This window comes from Ruditapes philippinarum, unplaced genomic scaffold (genome assembly GCF_026571515.1).
Source record: "Ruditapes philippinarum isolate M1 unplaced genomic scaffold, ASM2657151v2 ctg152_1_1_1_1, whole genome shotgun sequence".
Classification (NCBI taxonomy): Eukaryota; Metazoa; Mollusca; class Bivalvia; order Venerida; family Veneridae; genus Ruditapes; species Ruditapes philippinarum.
In genome coordinates, this window is record NW_026859904.1 from 85,910 (window position 1) to 109,058 (window position 23,149).

At 32.2% G+C, this 23,149-nt stretch overlaps 1 protein-coding gene across 5 annotated transcripts in view; it reads left to right on the forward strand.

Moving 5' to 3' along the window:
* The window catches only part of LOC132758239 (protein mono-ADP-ribosyltransferase PARP12-like), a 110,175-nt gene that overhangs the window by 22,141 nt on the left and 64,885 nt on the right, over positions 1 to 23,149 (forward strand). For 2 of the 5 annotated variants that reach the window (XM_060749793.1, XM_060749795.1), the window contains 3 exons: positions 892 to 1,022; positions 1,316 to 1,452; positions 2,721 to 3,505. The exons of 2 other annotated variants lie outside the window; for them this stretch is intronic. In XM_060749793.1, the coding sequence (XP_060605776.1) occupies positions 892 to 1,022; positions 1,316 to 1,452; positions 2,721 to 3,001 (549 nt within the window). In that variant the 3' untranslated portion in view covers positions 3,002 to 3,505. Of the gene's footprint in view, positions 1 to 891; positions 1,023 to 1,315; positions 1,453 to 2,720; positions 3,506 to 23,149 lie in introns of those variants that run through there. One more of the 5 variants, XM_060749794.1, reaches the window with a different exon arrangement.

Sequence of the window (23,149 nt, forward strand, 5' to 3'; positions counted from 1 at the left end):
GCCGACAAGTGTGATGCTTAAATCTGATGACTTAGGATGCAGGAGTTGCTGGAACTAGAGGAATCCCTTATTCAGAAATGGAGAAATATTCTCCGAGCCTTCATGAGAAACTAACCTGGTTATAACTAACCTGGTTATAACGTTAGTTTCAGGGGAGATCACTGCGTTAAGATGGTCAAATGACAGGCGCATTAATTTTCAGGCAAAATAATTCCCGAATGGTCGAAGATTTCTAATATTGTTTTATTCTTTATAGATATACATGTAAATGCTTAAAGTAAGCTCCATGATTATTTAGATCTGTGTTAAACAATAGTTAGCGTCGTTACAAACCCTAATTTAAAATAACATGGTTCTCTTCAGGCCGTTAACATATAAATTCACCGTGGCCGAGGGGTTTGCACGCTCGCTTAGGAAGCGAGAAGTCTGAAGTTCAAATCCCAGTTAAGACAACTCAGTTTTTTTCAAATTGTTTTAGTCAAATAAACATTGGATTGAAAATCAGTGTTGCAATTAGTCTTATAGCCAATTTACTACAATTAAAACGCTGGAAGACATTGGTGGCACTATACAAAAACAAATTGGTTTATAATTTCACAACCTTGACCTTTCTGACATTCCCAAACAAATTCAGCGCCTTTTGTGCTTTGATTTTATTTTGCAGTAGCATTATTGTTTTGTTATTTTCTCTATTTTTTTGACTATGAATTTGTTAATAAAATTCTGAGAAATAAGTATGATATTTGGTAAAAACTGTATATTAAAGTATGCTTAAATGATAATTTGTTTAGTCAAGGTCGCTGAGACATTTTAAATAAATGAAAAGATAGAAATTAGAATTGCAAATAAATGTCAGTGTGAAATTAATAGCGATACACGTTAAAATTTCAGTTGAAAGAAAATGATACGGAGTACAAGGAAATAAAAGGATTGTTTCTTGAAAGTCTAGGACGTCCAAGAACAGTTCGTATCAAATCTATAGAACGTATTGAGAATGGCGATTTATGGGAGGATTTTGTTGGGTAAGTCACATATAAAGATATATTTATTATAGCATTTATACTCAAATTATTATCAAATGAATTGTAAAATGAACATCATTTGAGAGATACGTTTTAAACTCTATACACTTTACATAGTGTCATCTTGAAGTTTTCTTTAAGAAAGGACCAAACTAGCTTAACCAGTAACAGGGAATGCAGTTGGAGACTGACTAGCGATTATCAATATTTTCAAATATCAAATTTGAGCAAAATACATCTTTAAGTATATTACAAATGTATATATCTTAATCGCCATTCTGTTTCTATTGCAGTAAGCAAATAAAGATGTTAAAGAAGAAAACAGAAGAGGAGGTTGGTGAAAGACGATTGTTTCATGGTACCAGAAATCAATACATTGATCCCATCTGGAATCGAGGGTTTGATTTTAGACTGAGTGGCCAGACATCAGGTAAATTCAATGTCCACAATTCCTTCCTCCCAAAACTTCTACAACGCTATTCTCAATATAGAATTATCTCATTTTGCAGATATTTTATTTTGTGTTTATTATGTCCAATATAACAGATCCTGAAAAGAATCAGTGTAATGGAAAATAGCTGTATCGTAAGTGACTCCAATCCGGTCCTGTTTAGGTCAAAACATAGAATGATCATACAAGTGGAATGAAATTAGTGAGTTCGAGTTCTGGACGTGGTATATATTTGTCTATGTGATCATACTTTGCGTCGTTGTCGTCCTCCTATTGATTAAAAGTCATTCCAATTGTGTTGTCGTTAGCTACCTGATACTATTTAATAAGCTCTTAGTCTTTAATGATAAATGAAATTATGTTTTAAACTGCCTTTAAAACAAAAACCTTCACCATGTTAATATAATGAAATTCCCATGATAAAAAAATCATTTTCGAGGATAGCCACATTTTTAAGTAAAGTAAATTGTTCTATAATGGAAGTCTTAAAAATAATAAATAATTATGTTGTTTTGATAGTATTAAGTATAACATGTGGAAACAAACCAGGTAGGAAAAAAAAACAAAAAAACAAATGGTGCAAGTAGGTTTGAGATACTTGATCAGATAAGTGATTTTTTATATGGCAGAAAATAAATAGTTGTAAAACAAAATATTATTACTCATCATTACTCATTGTATCTAACTTATGTTTTTACATACTATTACTTAATGATAAGAATAAGAAGAATCTTTTATTGGCAAATTTACTCTCAAGCTTTCATGGTATATACAATAACATGCATGCATAAGTAAATAACTTATTACACAAGTATTGCTTTTCTTTTTTATTAATGATTTTTATTCATATTTTTTTTCAATAAACAACTTATTTTAGAGATTCTATATTTGAATATATAATAGTAACAAATATGTATTAATAATACCTGCAGTCTCGAAAGAGATGATCTATTTTTTCATGTACAGTGTTGCTTATAACAATTTTTAGAATGTTATCATGAACCACGTCGTTACTTCTCTATCAACCCCTCGAGCTGAAACAGAGTTATCCAGCTTGTATTAAAGTTTTTCAAAATGTTTGCTCCGGTAAAATTTATACGACTGATATTCTAAAAATATTCTATTTCAAAATGTATGTATTTGTCTATTATGAAATATTGCTCTATAAAGATCTTATTTAATGATTACCTATGTCAAGTATAATTCATTGTATGGTACACAGTGTAAAATATGTTTAACAATTACAGGTACGGCATATGGAAAGGGAAGCTACTTCGCCACAACATCTAATTATTCCAATAGTTTCGCAGAACAAACTTCGGACAGGGCAATGTTTGTTGTTAAAGTTTTACCGGGGGCATACGTCCGCGGATGCAGCGAATATAAACGTCCGCCTCATAAAGACAAAGGCAACCCATGCAGTGAGCTTTATGATTCTTGTGTTGATAATGAAACCAACCCGCAAATATTCATCATATTCGATAACAATCAAATATACCCCGAGTACTTGATTAAGTATGAATACTAGAACTTGTTAACATGAACATTGTAGAAGCAAGCCTTGTGTTTACATACAGACACAGACATATATAAACTTTAATACCACCTAACCACTAATTTTAAAGGTTTACCACCTAACCACTAATTTTAAAAGTTTAAAAATGTATATTTAACTTTTTGTTTTCTTTTTATGAATAAGAACAAAATTAGTGCTACAGATCACATCTACTATCAAAATGGACATGTTTAAGCATACAAAAAATGAACATTAATAATGTAAAAATATATGATTATGGTAACAGATCAATTAAAAGTCTGTTCTGTATACAAGTTAAAACTCTTTTTGAAATGTCGTGATTCCGTGTACATTATTTGTCCAATCTTGCTATAATGGATGTTCTTATTTCTTTCATATTGTTGTAGAAATTTACACTTATACTACTTCAGTAATAACAAAAATATGTATAGTCAACATATTAATTTATACCCTATACATCAGAACGAATAAAAAAAAAAGAAAAAAAACAAACAACCTGTACATAACTGACAAAAAACTGTTTGTTAAACGAAAATTCGTAATTTATCTTGTTTAAAATATAATATGTGGCAGTAATTGTTAGTATCAAGAAATTATTTTCACAGTTTTTTTGTATTTTGAAAGGGCTCCACTGAGGTATTTTGACATGACGTGAAATAAATTTCAGACATTTGATGAAGGTCTGGACCAGAATTTCAGATTATTCGCTCAGTCCGTTCTTCCAGAACAGAAAAATGACCCAATTTTTTAAGTTTAAGAATAACAAACGGTATGTTTTTCAATTTATTTCTGCGTATATATTTCTTAATCATTTTTTGAATTTTTTATGTTTTAAATGCCCTAGCTGATCTATGATTTATGATTTATGATTTAAGGCTTTTAGACCTCAGTGGAGTTCCTTTAATGTTTGTGCCTCACAGTATCATATCTGCTTTATAGTTTCAAATTTGTAGAATACTGTTTGTTTGCTGTTTTTGTGTGTGTTTTTTATTTTATCGTTTTTTTTATTCGTGTTTAAAAGCACAACGATCATTTTTGTGTAATTGTAAAATATATACTGATCACTAGAATTTAATTATATCAAATTTGTAATTATTATAATTGGATTTTATTAAAAGAATTTGAATACTGATAATTTTAATAAACCAGTACTTTTCTTAATTTTTCTTAATTCTTAATAAACTGGAAACAAAATAGCTAGCCCTCTTTTTGATTGTTTGAAACAGAACATTTGTCTAAATAGTGTGTTTTTAAAGTATTTTATTTAGTACGATGCAAGCAGTATTGTAACAATAAAGCATTTATGTATTTCTTTGACCATACCAATGCTCATTGAATGTTGCCTATCCTGATTATTACATCTTTATTTATTGATGCATTGGGGAAAATCCAGTAGTTTTCCAACATGGGTGAATTGATGTTTACCTGAAGAGTAAGTTAATTTAACTCGATTTTGAGACAGGTTTTCTTAACATAATCATGTTTACTTATTTGTAGGATATTTAACCCGTTTTCCAAGTTTGTTGTTTCTTGATCTTATTGATAATAATTTTGACTGACTCTCGTGTATGACGGATTGTTGTTTGTTTTATGAAGTATGGACTAATTTTCCCAATCTAGGAAAACTGTTGATGTTTTAGAAATTTCACATAGCCTGTAAAATCTTTATAACTTATAAACTTATATTATTTGTAATTTGGATTGTTGAATGCCAAAGAGTGTTCCACATGTATATTTTAACTGTATTCTTTTATTATATTGTTTAAGAACTATCAATATATATATGACTTCTAGCTAACCAATGTGTAATATTTCAACCATCATCTCTACAAGATTGTTTTTGTTCGGAAAAATTACAAAATGTGTTCTCAGTTACATAATGTGTTTTCAGTCCTGAATTAAAATTACATGATGTGTTTTTTCAGTCCTGAATTAATATAACATAATGAGTTTTCATACCTGAACTAAAATTACATAGTGTTTTCAGTCCTTGACTTAAATTACATAAAGTGTGTTCAGTCCTGAACAAAAATAACATAATGTGTTTTCAGTACTGAAATGAAATTACATAATTTTTCTTCAGTCCTCCTTGACTAAAAATACATATGAATGCGTTTTCAGTCCCCTACTAAAATTACATATTAATGTGTTACAGTTCTACTCCGGACTAAAATAACATAATGTGTTTTCAGTACTGGACTGAAATTATATAATTTGTCTTCAAGTTTCTTGACTAAAAAGATATAAATGTTTTTTGAGTCCCCTACTATAATTACATATAAATGTGTTACATTTCTACTCAGGACTAACATTACATAATGTGTTTTGAGTCCTGGAATTAAATTAACGTGTTTTCAGTCCTTGACGTAAATGACATAATGTGTTTGTAGTAGTGGATACAAGGATTAGGTATTTTAGTCATTTTATTTTCCAATCTGTATAATTATAAGGTATCCGTCGATGTGTTGATATTCCTAATTGTATATTTTTACACCCAATAGTCTCTTCAGACAGTAGCCGCTTATAAATTTTGTTAGACTCAGTATCATGAAAAGTTTCTTTTATTCTAGTCAATCAAAAGAATTGCTTTATTCACTTCAGAGATGTTGCAATGACTAGTCTAAATAAAGCGTGCGCAGTGCAAAAGAGTCAGTTTGATTTTGTCCTTGAGGCATATCAGAGCAGTCTTATATTTACTGGTACGCAAATATCACAGGGATATCTGGTGCTAAAAATATCTTGCTGTTTCTGTGAAACCTCATGGACAAACGTTTGATAGAAGAAAGATTGAGAAATGGGTATTTAAGTTAGTCTGAATATGTCTGTGTATAGAAGGAACGAAGTAGTTAATCCATACTAGAAATCTTAGATATCTGGCACTAAGGACGTTTTACTATTTGATAAACAAGATCAACAAGGAAAGGCGGCGTTCAAAGAACGCAACCACCAAACGACCTAGCAACAAAACCAGCGGCAAGGAGCCCGAAGGACACCAACCAAAAATAGAACAGGGAAAAAGGTAGAGCACGGACAGGACCTCTAGGCAAATGTTTAGTTAAAGTATTTTGGGAAATATGTTTTTGAAATATATTTGGTTATGTCCTTGTAAAAGTCGGATCGTTATGATAGTAACATTTTCTCGTACATATCTGGTACTGAAGTGTTCTATTTTTTCAGTAAGACTTCTAGGGTTATCGGTTGATTATAAGTATTATGGTTGAAGGTACTAGTACACAGAAATCTCGGAAATCTGATACTAAGGATGCTATATTTGTAAGGCAAATGATTACTGAGAAAATATTTGTTATGAATGTTTGAAGTATTGTATTTTTGGAAAGAAATTTAGGATAAGAGATTGTTGAAATGTAAAAGTATAGGAATGAAAGATAGGTTAAGTTTTAAATGTTTAGATGAATACTTGGTTGAGAATAGTTATTTAGAAAATAAAATGTATCTTTGATATATAAATGTATTTTTAATTATTTTAGTAATAGATTAAGATTGTAGTCATGCATTAAATGATGTTTTTAGTTATTTTCCAATTATAAGGATAAGTATCCCGACAAATATTTAATGTATTTGCATTTTATTATGTAGCACTTGAATAATAATAATCATCCGCTCGGTACACGCTACAGTATATCTTGTTTTGAGTGATATTTCTTCAATAAAATAAAACTTTTGTTTCTCTCACTAATGACTTTGTTGTTTTAAATGTGTTCTTTAGACCTTTTTGTGTCACCTTGAAAAAGCCGACATATAGGGGTTTCTTTTGTCGGCGGGCGTCGGCGAAGTTGTCGGCGTCCCCTAGAGCTTGTCCGGAGCATAACTCAGTCACTATAAGTCGGATGCTTCTTTCAATGACCTGTAGTGCAGAGCACAAAAATCGTTACTTTACGCTTCTTAACTTTTGAGTTATTGCCCTTTGTTAATTATCATCATGCTTTATTTTTGTCCAGGCCATTTCTCCTACACTATAAAAGCTTTGAACTTGAAACTTCACAGGATGATAGATCTCATTAAGAAGATGTGCAGTACACAAAACCGGTACTCTGTTCGTCTTATTTCTGGAGTAGTTTTTGCCCTTTGTTAACTTTCGTACTTTATTTTTGTCGGGCCATTTCTCCTAAACTTTAAAAGCTATGGATGATTGATCTCAAAAATAAAAGTACAGTGTACAAGAACCATTACTCTGCACTTCTTATAAATGGAGTTATTGCCCTTTGCTTTTCATATTTCCTTCTTGTCTGGGACATTCTTCCTAAATTATAAAAGCTATGGACATGAAACTTCATAGGATGATAGATCTTATTGAGAAGAAGTACAGTGCACAAAAACCGGTACTATGTACTTCATGATTTTAAAAGCTATGGACTTGAAACTTTATAGGATGATAGATTTCAATAATAAAAAGTGCAGTGCACAAGAAGCATTACTCTGCACTTCTTAATGTTGGAGGTATTGCCCTTTGTTTTTCATATTTCCTTCTTGTCCGGGCCATCTCTTCTAATCTATAAAAGCTATGGACATGAAACTTCATACGCTGATAGATCTCATTGAGCAAAAGTGCAATGAACAAAAACCAGTACTCTGTACTTCATGTTTTGAATGCTATTGCCCTTTGTTAATTATAATACTTTAATTTTGTCCCGGTCATTCCACCTAAACTATACAAGCTATGGACTTGAAACTTCATAGGCTGTTAGATCGATCTCATTGACAAGAAGAGTGAGCAGATTTTTGAGTTTTTGCCCTTTGTTAATTATTATACTTTACTTTTGTCTGAAATAATTTTCCTACACATCAATCCTGATGTAACATTGTTACAATCAGTTCAAATGCTACTAAAGTTCAAGGTCTTTGTACATTGTATGAGCGGTGTTAATAAATAACTTATATTAAAGAAGAAACTGCAAAAGCTTTTTACCTTTCGTTTGACCCTGACTTGACATCAAAGTATTTTGTACAGCGCAAGTTTCATAAAGTTTTATTTCTGCTTATTCAATACTAATATTTTGATGGTACAGTAGATTCACTTTAATGTTAAAAAAAACATTGTATTTTTGTACAACAGCATCTCATAAGAACGGAACAAAAACGATAATCGTGTCGCATCAAAGACAAGGCCCAACCTAGGACACGGGACGATATATGGGACGATATAATTATGTGGAAGGTGTAATCTGAAATCATTACGACAGGACACTCTGTTATGCTTTGTTAATAAATAAAGGAAACCACGTGTTAACTGAAGAACATAAAGGATAGTTATTACTTCATCCCTTAGCTTGAATGATGATTTTGTGTTTTCATTGAGTGATGTGAAAATAAATATTCAATGAGTGGTGGAAGGCACGTACGCGTGCAATATGGTAATTTCCATACACCAAGATGCAAATAAGTTCTGTATTTATAGGAAAAACTTGAATATTCTGTGTAATATATACATTTTTCGTTCTTTTTTACATAAGAATTTGAAACGTTTTACCTATATATGTTGTTTTTTGGATAAATTTATAAAAAAATAACCTGGCAAGAAAGTAGTGGAAATACGGAAAATATGTTTCACTGCAGGGAAAATATTTTTTACAGTAAATAAACATTATAATTTTATGGATAATGAAAATTCGCATTTCATCAATATTTCTCAATATTTCATTTATAAGTATATAATAAATGTTTTTTTATTCCCATTAATTATGTTTTTGCCACAGCTAATCCGTTAATTGAAAAAAATAAATAGATAGGAAGAATAAAATCTCAAATTATAGACATGAAAATACTTTTTGAGAGATGAGTTTTATATACAATAGCTATCAGTGATCACGTGTCGCCTGATGATAACCAATTGCCTGTTGCGGCTACTGTGTAGCAAGAGACACATAAATCATAAAAGGTCGAAGCTTGTTTTTATTCAAGGGCCATAACTCAGCTTAAAATCGTTCAACCGGAAAATCTGTTAAATATGAACGGGTACCCGAGGAACCGATCAAATTGCAGTAATAGTATAAGAGAACTAGTCCGGACAAAACTTTAATATATATATAAATAATTAAAAGACAATCACTTTGACACAAATCATTGACCCGGAAAATGCCGACGGAATGCACAATTAGGCTTGTACTGATCATTCCTGTAAAGTTTGGATGAAATTGAACCAGTAGATTTTGAGGATTAGTATGGACAGGTTTTGTAACGGACGGACAGACGGACAGTACACACAAAAATTATCCCTATATACTTTGAAGCATGTATCAGCTTATGTGTAGCTTGCAACACAAAAATCATTAACAGACAAAACACTTTTTTTTTCAATGACAATAGCTCAGCCAAAATAATATTCATATTATGTACAAGTAATTAAGATACCTATAAATTCTGTAAGTATCATTGATATTTGCATAAGTAGTATAAGAGAAGTTCGCACAAACTTTGAAAATTAAAAAAATCACTAAAGGATCATTACTCTGGCAAGAATTATTGAACCGGAAAATGCCGACAATATGCAATATTTAGGAGTTTTGGTTCCTGCAAGTTATAGCTCAGAATAGTAGCAAAGTCATGAAATATTTTGAATGCAATTTAAGCATCGTGTTGTCCAAAAGCTTCGTTTAAATTACATTATATATTGGAAAATGTGCTGTTGATTTTCACTGTAGAGATTACAATATTTCTTAAGAAAGGATATTTACCAATCAAATATACTTTAATTTATGGTTGCTGATTTGTACCATGTCGTGTTTTCGCTGCGCCGGGCTTCATGCGAAAAAATTACAGTCACCACTTTGTCGTACTATCGCGTTTTCGCCTTTGCGCCCCGTGGAGCGAAAGTAGACAATATGTTGACTTTGTCTGTTAGCTGTTGTTTCTCTTATTTCCGTCATTTACAACAACTAAAAATATTTTTTTACAATACTCTTCTTGACCAAATAGCTTGCCGGATTGGACGAAAGAATGACACGGGAATATCTTGTTCCGTTTCTAGCCAAAACTGGCATGCCTATAATCATAATAGTTAAAACCACGGCTCCATCGAATACAAACTGACCACATTCTAGAGCCAATCGTTGAGACACTATTTGTCTCATCCCGTTGCAAACTCGTTTTGTACAACTTTGGAGTGTCTTCTTTGCACACAATGAGGACCAAAGCCCTAACCCAAACAATATTTCCGTGAGATTTTCGCGTGGCATGGTCATTTTTGGACCGGCGATCTGTTTTCTCCTCTATATAAAGTGCATAAATTTTCGTAAAAAATGAAAATACAACCTATTTCACTAGTTCTTACTTAAAGGGTTGCACCTTTGAATATAATGTCATAATGATATAATTGACGAAGAGTCTGGGAGATTTGTGCTTTTTTGCAACAGTTTTCACTCTTGGTAATATACACGCACCAAATGACAAACGTTGTAGGAATAACTTTTCGAAGTTATTAAAAATAAAATTGAGGAAGAATCTTAAGACTTAAAAATAATAGGAGGTGATTAATAATGTACTCAACGAAGCAGACAGGTATACTCATCCCAATTATTAAAACATCAGAAAAGCTTAAAATCTTATACATTCACATAGTCTATGCGATATCTGGAAACATAAAATATTAATTAAAAGCAATTTACTTGGAAACGGAATAATGGCGCGGAAAAATGTCGCATTGATTTTTGGCTTTAAGTTATTGAAAAAAGTATGTCGCTTTAATCGTCAGCTGCGACATAAGACCTGCACAAATAATGTACACTGACCACTTAGATATCAGTCTTAAAGTAAATATTCCAAGTCATTGTGGTCCAGGTTGAATGATTATCATTAGCATATAATAATAATGAATATAAAAAACTTATCACAAATACCATTAGTTCTATTGAAAATGAATGCAAATCTTACGATATTGATCATAGGAAATGTGGGAAATATTAAAATACAGCATTAAAATTCAAGTATTTATTTCTCTAAACTGAAAGCTTAACATTACAGAAACCTATTAACGAGTTTAGAAAAAAAAAACTCTCGCAGCTATACCAAAAATTTCATTCGCATAATTCAGATACATTACTTAAACAAATATCGAAACCGAAACAATATATATAAATAAAGCAAACGGTGCAAAAATTAGGCTCACGGGCACAGCTCATCGATCAAGGTGAGAAATATACAAATTATTTCCATTCGTTAGAAAAATCGAAATAAACGAAAAATGTTCTAAACTCGTTGAAAATTGACGGAAAAAAATAACCAACTTTGAAATCTTATGAACGAAGATATATATATACGCTACAAAAGCTATACGGCAACTCTGGAAATTCATCTTACATCTGACGAATCGATCACAACTAGGGGTAAAACTGACTTATCTCCTTTACTCATGAAATAATCAAACAGAAAAATTAATAACATACTCAGAAACAATAAAGCAAAGAAAATATACATTCGTCGCTTATGGGAAATCTTTTTTTGAATATGATATTTCGTTGAATAAAGTATACCTAAATATAAAATCAAGCATCGACAATAGAAATAGATTCCAGTAGAAAATCATCCTAGGGAAATAAATCCTGACCCAAGAAGTCCCATTGATTTTTGAGTGTGTATATACATTTTATCATTTGTTAAATACGTGTTCTTTTTTGTTGTTGTTTTTTTGTTTGTGAGGACTTCATTTTAAGATGTAAGAAGATATCAAATGATATATCATGCATGACAGAAGACATTTGCTGACAGATACATTATTTCTTGTGATTACATAAATGAGATAATAAAAAGCTCCAGAAAACAAATCAGCTTATATTTGTTTCTTTTCCTTTCATATTTCGTTTGGATAGTATTGACGTTCATAGATAGAACCTATTACGGACAATTTCAAGCTGATATTTGAATTATTAGTACGTATGAAGCCTAGGATGTGGCTGATTGAGTTGGCCTTCACCAGTGCTAATTAATTCATCATTTTGTAATTGAGTGTAGAAGTTCAAGTTGTTTTAACAGTTTGTGCTTATTACAAGGTGGCGCGATACCTCGGTTGGTTAGATTACTGACTGTCACTCCTGAGGTTTCAGGTTCGATCCTTGGTAACACCCTTAGGATTTTTTTCAAAGACATTTCAGAGTTTCCCACCTACCTAGAGATATACTGGTAAGACACCCAGGTAATCCTCTCATGTATCAGTGCTATACACTGGGCATGTAAAAGAGCCAAGGGGTCTATTCAATAAGAGCTAGGGACTGGTTCCCGGACTCGCTTGTATCTCATAACTGTCTCTAGAGTCTGCTGAGGTAAGGACCCTCCTGACAATAAGTGCTTGCACTTTCGTAGGTTATCCTTGACCGCCCGGTCCAAAGAACATCAATCAAAATCATTACAGGCATTACTTGGACTGAAAGTATGGCAAATTGTAGAGTGGTGTGAAACATCTGTAAAAAATGCCCCGTTCTTCGATTCAGTTTATTCTTTTGTCATTCGGGATCACTGGTTCATATTTTTGTGAAATTATAAAGTGAACAGTTACAACTCCTATGAAGTGTACTTCTCAATGAGATGTTACCAACTTACCAAGACTTATCATGAAATACGAGTGAACGAAATATTAGTTTGGTCAACTATGGTGTTGAATAGTGTTGAGTCGTCGATCATCGATCGTCGACAGCCCGGATTAGTCGATTTCTATTTAAGTTAAATTGTTTATTTCTGCTTGCTTTTAACAAATAAACAAATTATAACAAAAGGCCATTGATATAACACAAAAATTGTAAATGAATTTATTCAATTTACTCTCTTAGCAAGTCCACTCTTCTGATTCAATGAAAATGAAATTATGTCTGAATTAATTCAATAACCTAGGTACAATGTGATCAAGTGCATTACATCTAGTATTATAAAGTTTCAAAATTTGATATAAAACGAAGTGCAATTTAAAGATATTTTTTGAAGAATCAGGAAATATTATTTGTGAGACTTTTATCGTTATTTACTGCAATTCTTGGCAAATAACCTGTAAGCAAAATTCAATTCACTCCCTCACTCAGATTTTCCAGAATATTTATTTTTATCGGGCGCAATGACACAAAAATAAAAACCGCGCGGTGTAGCTAAATGTAGAGAAAATATATGACAGAAAGTAAATTTATTGAATAAATTTTATTCTAGAACTAATCATTATCATGAAAAATAAGTGTACAATAATCACATTGGATTAACTAAAATAACTTAAAACCGATTCATTTTGCAAGGAGAAGGTCAAAATCTATGATGTGATAAAAAATAACTTGACAGTTTAACATTTCGCCTTTCTTTTTCTCTTCTTATATTCTTAATTGTGAATCGCATATACGAACTATGATTTAATGTGTGTTTGTGTTTGCATTGCAAAATTCTTTAGTTCGCTATTCATTGTACATATCGCGACACACTAACAAAGTTTGCACTCTTACCCTATGCTACGACCGGATGTAAACAATACGTTCGCACAGGGCATGCGCGGTGGTTAAATCCCACCCATTTTATTCGATTAAATTCTAGAACAACCTCTACTTTCGGTTTCAATTTTGCTGACAAGGAACAGTTTGAGTCAACGTAAGTGTTAATTTTAATTACAATGTCCAAAACTTTGCACTACACGGCGTAATTTTCATTAAATATCCGGTATTATCACCGTCATGGTAGTTTTTATTCCACTCGGTCAAAATGACGGTACACATTTACATGTAAACAAACAGATTTAACTTCTCAGACAACTTAAATAAGGAATGGACACACGGTAAACTCTGTTGCAACGTAAAGTATAATATACCCTGCAACAGAACCTTATTATTCTGACGAATTAAATTGACTTTAATACGCTCGTATACAATTATTTATTGATCGATTTTCATTATATTTATTTTGCAATACCTATCATTCAATATGCAATCAAACAAAACCAAGTTTTCATACATTCAAGGAAATTGTAAGTTAGGACGAGCTTTCAAAACGAACAGGTAGCAATTTCCAACACGCTTACCGAAACTCCAACATGGCGGCTCATTTGCATAATTTATTCATAAACGCAGGAGCATAGAACTTTGTTAGTGCGACATTTCATTTTTAATAGTCAAACATCCGCATACCAATCCGACTGATCCGCTATTGTGACCGACGAAAAGGCCCGAGAAGTTGCAATTGCCTTTTCAAAAAATTATTCATAAAGGGCGTCGCGCTTCGGCGAGGACGCCAATTAATATCAGTCATGCACAATATCTAATGGCGGATAACTTCCGCAATAAGAAACGAAAAAGAAAGTAGAACGTATTGAAAACACAACGACAGTCATAGCTTAAATAGGAAATGTAAGTAACTTTTCTTTACTGTAATGAATTTAATAATCTTTTCATACTTAACTTGAATATTTAAAAAAGAAGATAAATTAGAAGTTAGTATGTGTTTACTTATAATGCATTGATCGGACAGACCGACAATTTATTATTAAATACACCCAATAAAGCTATACATATTCAATTACCCATTCAGGTCAAGTCAAGAAAACATTTATTTTGCTCATTACAAGTACAAGCATGACATAAAGAGGTGACAAACATGAATAAAATAAAATGAGGCTCAAATAGTAATTTAATTTAGTGACATGCTAATTTACCGAAACGGATGGTGGCAATTTATCGTGATTTTGATATTATTGACACTAGATCTTCAGAGTTGATCTACATCTGAATAAATGATGAACCGAAAAGCAGATAGCAGCTACGCTCTATGTTCTTCGAAATATGATATCTTGTCCAGTAACCACCAATATTTATACGGGGTAGACTATCTTCCTGAAGCTTATGATTAGTTTTCGTATAAAATATGCTTACACATGAATGTTTCGTACTTGAAATAAGGCAAGGTGAAGTGCTACAGTATTCACGATGCTTACGAATGTGTGTTCGTTTTAATTTTATCGTTGAAGAGTTGAATAAATCAGCATATTTCAAATTTCGAATGGTTTTATCGACCACCTGATAAAAACAGCTTTGTCTACATGTTTGTGGTAAATAATATGAATTGTCCGTACTCCGTGTATTTTATGATAGGCAGATTTTCGACTACAGATAAAATACTAAATCACTATTGTAATGTTATGTGGTTTTGTATGTGAGTATATCACAAGTAAACAACGTATAACTCAAATGAAAAATAAGAGACACAAGTGTGTTCTATGACTACAAGTTTAATACTGGAGATAAACTCTTAACAAGACCTGTTGTACTACTTTCTAAGCATGCGCATGTATACATTTTTATCAACAGTCTCATATTACATCTCCCTTCTTTTAATAAAAGAAATTGATTGAAATTGATATCATTCAACATTAAGAATATGTATTTTTTTTAAATTTTAACATTGATAATATTATTGAATCATTTTAGTGAAACTATTTATAGCTAATTCATTCTTTTATGTAATTAAAAGCTATCATTACGAACTAATCTATATATTTACACAATTATCGTTTATCAGATATATAATCATCAATCAGTTTACTTCTGATAAGTATCATTCTGATAACGAGTACTAGGTTTTACAATTCTCCCAGACCGTGTTTAATAATTACCATATGTTGTTAAGCCAATGGTTTAGAGTTAATAGAAGGGTCACTATTTTGTGGGAAACTATTATCAGGTAATTTGATCTCTTTGTGTGCACGGTGAATCAAATGAATTAGAGAGAAATTCGATAATTTGTTTTTCCAATCTCCTACGCAGTGATCTCCCCTTACAGTATAAAATCTCTGCCGTCACAACATTTTCGTCAAGATTTTTTACGATATGAATTTTTTCAATTTTGATATTTATTTTAAAAAGTAAACACGGTTTTGGCTATGTGTTAGATGTGATCTAATATAAAAAATAATTTTAGAAACATGAATATTATGAAAATAATTTTTTAAAATCTTCATATCGCACAGTTTATTTCCAAAACAATGGCCCCTCCCGAAAGTGAAATCATTCAAGTAATAATTGTTTTGATTCTACACTTAACGAAAAAGATTTTTTTTTCAATTTGAGACCAGACCTCAAGTTATAATGTCGCTATTTCTTAAAGATCTATGAAACAATTGTTCAACGATTTCATTGGCGTATCTGTCACCTTTACGCAATCATGAGATAAGACGATCATCACGTGATTTGTGTGAAGGCAGTGGTTACTTGCCGTAGCGTAACCGGTGTGCGGAGTTTGTTGATTTTCTTGGGTTTTGATTAGAAATTTTCTATTGTGGCAGTAAATTGGCCATATTGTGTCTGTACATTGTACAACCTTTTTCCATTCTTAAAGTAACCTTTCCTGGTACCCATTTTTTACCAAACAGAATAGGGACTGGGTCATTTACTCGAAGTGTACTTAGACTTTTTGTGTTTTTATCAGACTAATATTTTTGTTCTGAATTCATTTTTTGCTTTTTTGTTTTTAACCACTGATGGACTAACTGTCCGGGTGTTGAAGCCTTTTTCAGAAATTAGAACTTCAAACTTTGTCCTTCGTCCCATTATCAACTGATTTGGGGTGTAACCACATTTTAAAGATGTGTTTCTGTATTTTTAAATACATATATATATATATATGGGTCTTGCCTAGATTCCTTTGCCTAAGTTAAGGTTTTCTTAGCAATCAACACACCCTTTTCAGCCATTCAATTTGACCTACTATATGATATGGCGATGACGTAATGTGATTGAATTCTCATGATTTCGCGAGAACTTGGCACACTCTGTTGACGAAAATTGCAGTCCGTTATCACTCATGCAAATATCTACAATTCCATATCGAGATGTATGTGCACGAAGATTTTGTATTGCGGTATTTGCTCAAGTATCTGGCAAATAGTCAATTTCAAAGAATTGACTATAATAGGCAAATGTTATCAAGTAAATCTTACCATCATGAGAAAAAAATATCTGGCGTATTTTCTGTCACGGTCTATCAGGAAATTCATGACTTATAAGCGGTTCATTTGCATTTGAATTACGATGTGAGAGACAGGTACTACACTGTTAAACAAATTCTGTGATTTGTTTAATCTTGCCAAAAGAATTTTTCTTTCCCACGCTCAACCGTTTTGTTTACACCATAATGCCAAGTGTGTATTTTACCTTCAATAGCGGAGTGATTATGACCTCGAAATATAAGACCATTTTCATAACTTAGTTCATCCCTATGGTTCTAAAACAAAAGTATATCTGATGGGCATCTTGATCTTTTCTCTGGGAAACCTTCAATGATTATTTGTTTTAAAATGACCATTTGTTTATCACTGCTTGTTGTTTCTGAGATATTTTGCAATCTTTGATCAGTGAAATGGAGTTGTTTACATACAGTGTGCACATGTGTGTCAAGTCCTTGGCCTGCTTCTGACTGCAAATCCAATATACATTGTCGAGACAAGCAATCACTGACCGGGATGTTTTTGCCTGGAACATGGATAACTGTAATGTTGTACTTTTGCAATTGTAACAAAATTCTCTGCAGTCTAGATGGCACGGCTGACAACGGCTTTTTGATAATTTCAGCGATTGGTTTGTAATATCAATGCACAGTCACACGTCTCCCTATTTGGATTGATGAAAACGAGTACAACCATAAATTATGGCTAAAAACTCCTTCTCTGAGCATAACCCTTTTCAGTTTCGATTAAACTTTTCGACGCGTACGCCATTGATCTGCCATGTTGTATAAGACATGTGTCTATTCCGTCCTTCGAGCTATCACACTCTTATGTGAGGTGAGTGGTGCTTTCGGGTCATAATAACGTAACACAGGTCCTTCAGAAATAAAGTGATAAATGAAGTATCTATCTCCACATGTGTCAGTTTTAACATATCAAGACCATGCCAAATTAAGCTGGTGCTACAATTTTAACAACATTGGAAGAGGTCCACTTTATGATACTGCCTGTAAAATTACTTAGCTCGGGGTCTTAAAGATTTTGAAAATGTTGAACGGTTTTTCAAATTGCCGTATGCCAAGTGTGATTCCTCAAAGTTTGATCTGGGAACAGTGTTCGAAACGGACAAAATATAAAAAACAGCATACTAAAAATTTATTCTCTGACCTTCTGTTGCATGTGCTTTAAATAGTGTAAAAACAATTGCATGTACGTAAATATATTTATTCAACATGTTGTCAACGCCAACTATCAAGGAAATGTCCAAACGAGTACTACAAGGGACATTATTTTATTGATTAAACCCGTTTTTAAATGCGCACAACTCTTTAAAAATCCTGTACTCTAATTTGCACAAATTGACGCCGCCAACAACCACCGTTTACACCGTGAAACTATAATACATAAATGTAGATGGATAAGTTGTAGATTTTTGTTTTATTCGAAATTTCCCTATGCTTAAGTTTGCGATACAGATATTTAATCTCAGTCGTGCACAATATCAAATGGCGGATAACTTCCGCATTTAGAAATAAAAACGAAAGTAGCAAGTATTGAAAGCACAAAACAGATCATAGTTTAAAAAGGAAATGTAAGTAACTTTTTTTACTGTTATGAATTTATAAATCTTTTCATACTTATATTGTTTATCAAGAAAAGAAGTTAAATTCGAAGTGAAAGTACGCGGTATACTAGTATGTGTTTATTTATGATGCATTGCTTTCATTAGACAGGACAATTCTTTTCATTAGAACCACCCAATAAAGTTATTCAATTACCGAAATGACGGCAATAAACAGTGTTCATTTTATCTTTACCTAACAAATGTCCCTTATTTGCCCGGATTGATGAACGGGCGGACGGTATGAGAATGAGAAATTTTAAAACCTGGATAATAAGCTTGACATAATTTTGAATGACTCTCCAGAGTCATCTACAAGTGAACAAACTGTAAAGCTGAAATCAGGTAGCCTAGCTCTATGGTTTTCGAAATATAATATGTTGTCTACCACCAATATTAATACGGGTTTTACTATTAGTATCTTCTGAAGCGTATTACTAATTTCCGTATAAATATGTTTTTACATATGAGCGTTTAATTAGTACTTGAAATAAGGCAGGGTGAAGTGGTATTCACGATGCTAACGAATAATTTTATCTTTGGCAATGTGATTTGAACAATGAACAGTTGATACAATCAGCATACTTTCGACTTGTTTTATCGACCGTCTGATAAAAAACACAGTTTTATCTACATGTTTGTGTTGTCGGTACTCCGTGTCTTTATTTAGCTTCAGATAAAATACTAAATAATTATATAGGACATGCTACCACGTGGTCAAAAACAAGAAGTATCTTTTTCAAAAAAAAAGATACTTGGCCGAAGTAAAGCTGACTTTACTTGCGTTTGTTAAGTCGGTCGGTCTTGCAGTAGAAACATTGAGATTATTTACTCCTACCTGTTTTACAGTATTTTCAATTTGTACATGTGCTTAAATTTTACATTTATTTTTACAACGTTAACCACTCTGCCACAGACACCTCTGTTCAATGCAATTTATTAATAATAGCAAGTAGCAAAGATCGAGGACGCCACCATAAACAAAACATGATCTGAATCTTTTCGCGGAATTTATTTTTACCCTTATGTATATCGTTTTTATGTAATGTATGTCATTTAAGATGAAAGCGGAAGAAGATAAGCATAACAAAATACTCATATTTCATTTGACATAGCATTCAATGGTTTCAAGTTTCTAAATGAAACTGTTTCGGTATGCATACCTTACATTGACGTTTGAATTAAAGTATGATCCCCGTAATGCACTACACCCGCTTTAAAGAGTATTTAGATAGAATAGAATTACTGTCAACTGCATTGGATCTGAGGGCCGTGGGTTCTAAACAAAGGAGAGTCAACTTTTTTTCTTTTTTTTTTCTTTTTATATTTTTAAGTATGTCTCAGATCCATTGTGTAAAGAAAAAAGTGTTAAATTTTGATAATATAATTATTGTAAGTATTTTGGCTAAAAAAGGGCAACATTGGTGCAAAAGCTTTTTACAGAGATGTGGGCATAATAGATATGCATATAGAAGATATGCTCTTGGTAATATTTGAAAAATTTCTGGATATCTTATTATCTATAGTGACATTGACCTTGCAAATACGAACCTTAATTACATGTGAGAAAATTATAAAATAAACATCAATAACCATATGATATCATAAATAAACACCAGCATCAGAAAAGTTGGGTTTTGGCCGGTTGCACTGGTGCCCGAGTTATAGTATGTTGAATGTCGGGCCGTGGGTGACATGCGGGTGGGAAAAAAATTTTGTAACAATTTTCTTAGCAACTACTTATCACAGCCTTTTGATGATTGGCATACATCATTTGCACGTGGTCCCATACCTTGGTATTCGATTTCAGGTATGTCGCTCATCCAGTTCCTTTTTATCGACAGTTTTCTCAGCAACTACTTATCACAGCTTCTTGATATTTGGCATACAGCATTGACACGTGGTCCCATACTGTGAGATTCGATTTCAGATATGTTGCTCCTGTTTATCGACTTAGTTAAATTCGACATTAATGGTAAATTGTTTGAAATTTTCGTAACAATGTTTATCAGCAACTACTTATTTCAGCCTCTTGATATTAGGCAAACAGCATTGACACGTAGTCCCATACTTTGAGATTCGATTTCAGGTCTGTCGCTCATCCACTGCCTGTATATCGACAAGTTAAAATTTCGACATGAATCGTCAATGATAGGAAATTTTCGTTGCAACTTCTTATTATAGCCTCTTGATATTTGGCATACATCATTGACACATGCTCCCATACAGTGGATTTCAATGTCAGGTCTGTCGCTCATCCACTTCCTATTTATCGACTAGTTAAAATTTCGACAATAATCGTCAATGTTAGGAAATTTTCGCTACAGTTTTCTCAGCAACTACTTATTATAGCCTCTTGATATTTGGCATACAGCATTGACACATGCTCCCATACTGTGGGATTCGATTTCAGGTCTGTCGCTTATCCACTTGTTTATCGACTGAAATTTTTAACATTAATGAACAATGGTAGGAAATTTTCGTAACAGTTTTCTCAGGAACTACTTATCACAGCGTTGTGATATTTTGCATACAGCATTGACACGTAGTCCCATACCTTGCGATTTTATTACAGGCCTGTTGCTTATCCACTTCCTGTTAACTGTCTTAGTAAAATTTATGACATTAATGTTAAATGGTAGGAATTTTTTGTAACAGTTTTCTCAGCAACTACTTATCACAGCCTCTTGATATTTGGCATACAGTATAAACACGTGGTCCCATACAGTGGAATTTGATTTCAGGTCTGTTGCTTATCCTCTTCCGGTTAACCGACTTTGTTAAATTTTCGACATCACAACCTTTGGTATTTAGGAAATTTTCATAATCGTTTTCTCAGCAACTACTTATCATAGCCTCTTGATATTTGGCATATAGCATTGACACATGATCCCATACTGCGGGATTCGATTTCAGGTATGTAGCTCATCCACTTCCTATTTACTGACTTATTAAAAATTTTCGACATTAATGGCCAATGGTAGGAAATTTTCGTAACAATTTTCTCAGCAACTACTTATCACATACTTTTGATATTTAGCATACAGCATTGACACGTGGTCCAATACCTTGGGATTATATTTTAGGCCTGTTACTCACCTACTTCCTGTTTACTGACACAATTAAATTTTCGACATTTATGGTCAGTGTTTTTTTTTTGTAAAATCACAGACTCATGAAATTTGATATACAAATGCAAAACCGGGCTTTTCTGTCTTTGACCCATTATTTTTATTTGGTATATTTCGGTATTTTAATGCATATGACTTTCAGGGACAGTAAGCGTTAATTGTAAGTGGACAAACATATAAAATGCCATTAAAAATTGTTACACTGAATAAGCCATTCAACGACAAGAAGAAAATATTAAGATCTTTTTTGAGCAGTGTAAAATGTTGTAAAATGTTAAACGGGAGGAAACAAATATCCGAGAAATTTAATTCCGAAACTCCTTTTGATTATTCAAAAGTTTAGACGTTTCGCGTTTCAGAAACATCCTTTTTATTTGTTTACTAATTTTATAACGGCCAATGAGATGATTTGGGAATTTTAAAAAGACGAATTGAAATCCAATTTATATTCAGTTCATCACTGTAAACTTTACAGGAAGTCAAACCCATCTTAGACGTCCGTAAAACAGTGTAATCTTAGATAATGCAATAATGAATAATGAATGTAGAGTTTTGTCATTCAAAGGAAAATAAAGTCTATTAAGTTAAAATTATGATTGAAATTTAATCAATTAAAAATGCCCACGGATGTAAAAAAATTTGAAATAATGTCAACCGGTATAAACATTTTGCTTTAGGTTTCTACAACCATAATGACAGAACAGAACAGAAAATTTATTTTAGATTTAAACATTACATTAAGTACATACATATACAATAATTACAAATAAAAAGGAGCAAACAAAGTAATGGTTTGAATTATATACAAGATTACGGTTAGATATTAATGTATTTAATTTGTTTTAATTTGTTGCACATGAAAGAGTACACATCTGTATAATGATATTTAATTTTGAGTATTTGTGTTAAAAGATCTTAATTGAAAAGCCTTCGCTATAAAAATGGAAAGTCTATGTAGAATGTTATTGTTTCCGCTTTTTAACAAACTTATGAATTTAAACATACTAGGCCTTTTTGTGTATATTAATGTATCGTCAAACTTTTATAAGCGTCACATAGAAGCACAGAATTAAATTCATCTTGAACACATTACACACTTTCTGTCCTCCCAACTAATATTTCTATATCTCTTCGTTTCTATATTTAACTTATGAGATAAATGTCCTCGCTTTGTGAGGGCATGCCTAAGATTTTGATTGTCTTAAATTGATTAAATTGATAAATATGAAACAATTCAAAACGTTCTTTATTTCTTGAATTGCATAAGAGCACTCGAATTTCGCACACCTTCTCTCCACAGTGAAATGTATATATCCTTAAAAGGTATTTTAACTTATTCCAGTGCTTTTTAAAGAAACTTCCGATGAACTCTTTCGATTTTATCAGCAGGTGAAAATCACGAAAGCTCGGTGCTAAAATTCAGAATGGGTGTGACATATGCATCAAATACGTCGAATGATATATTTATAGATGTG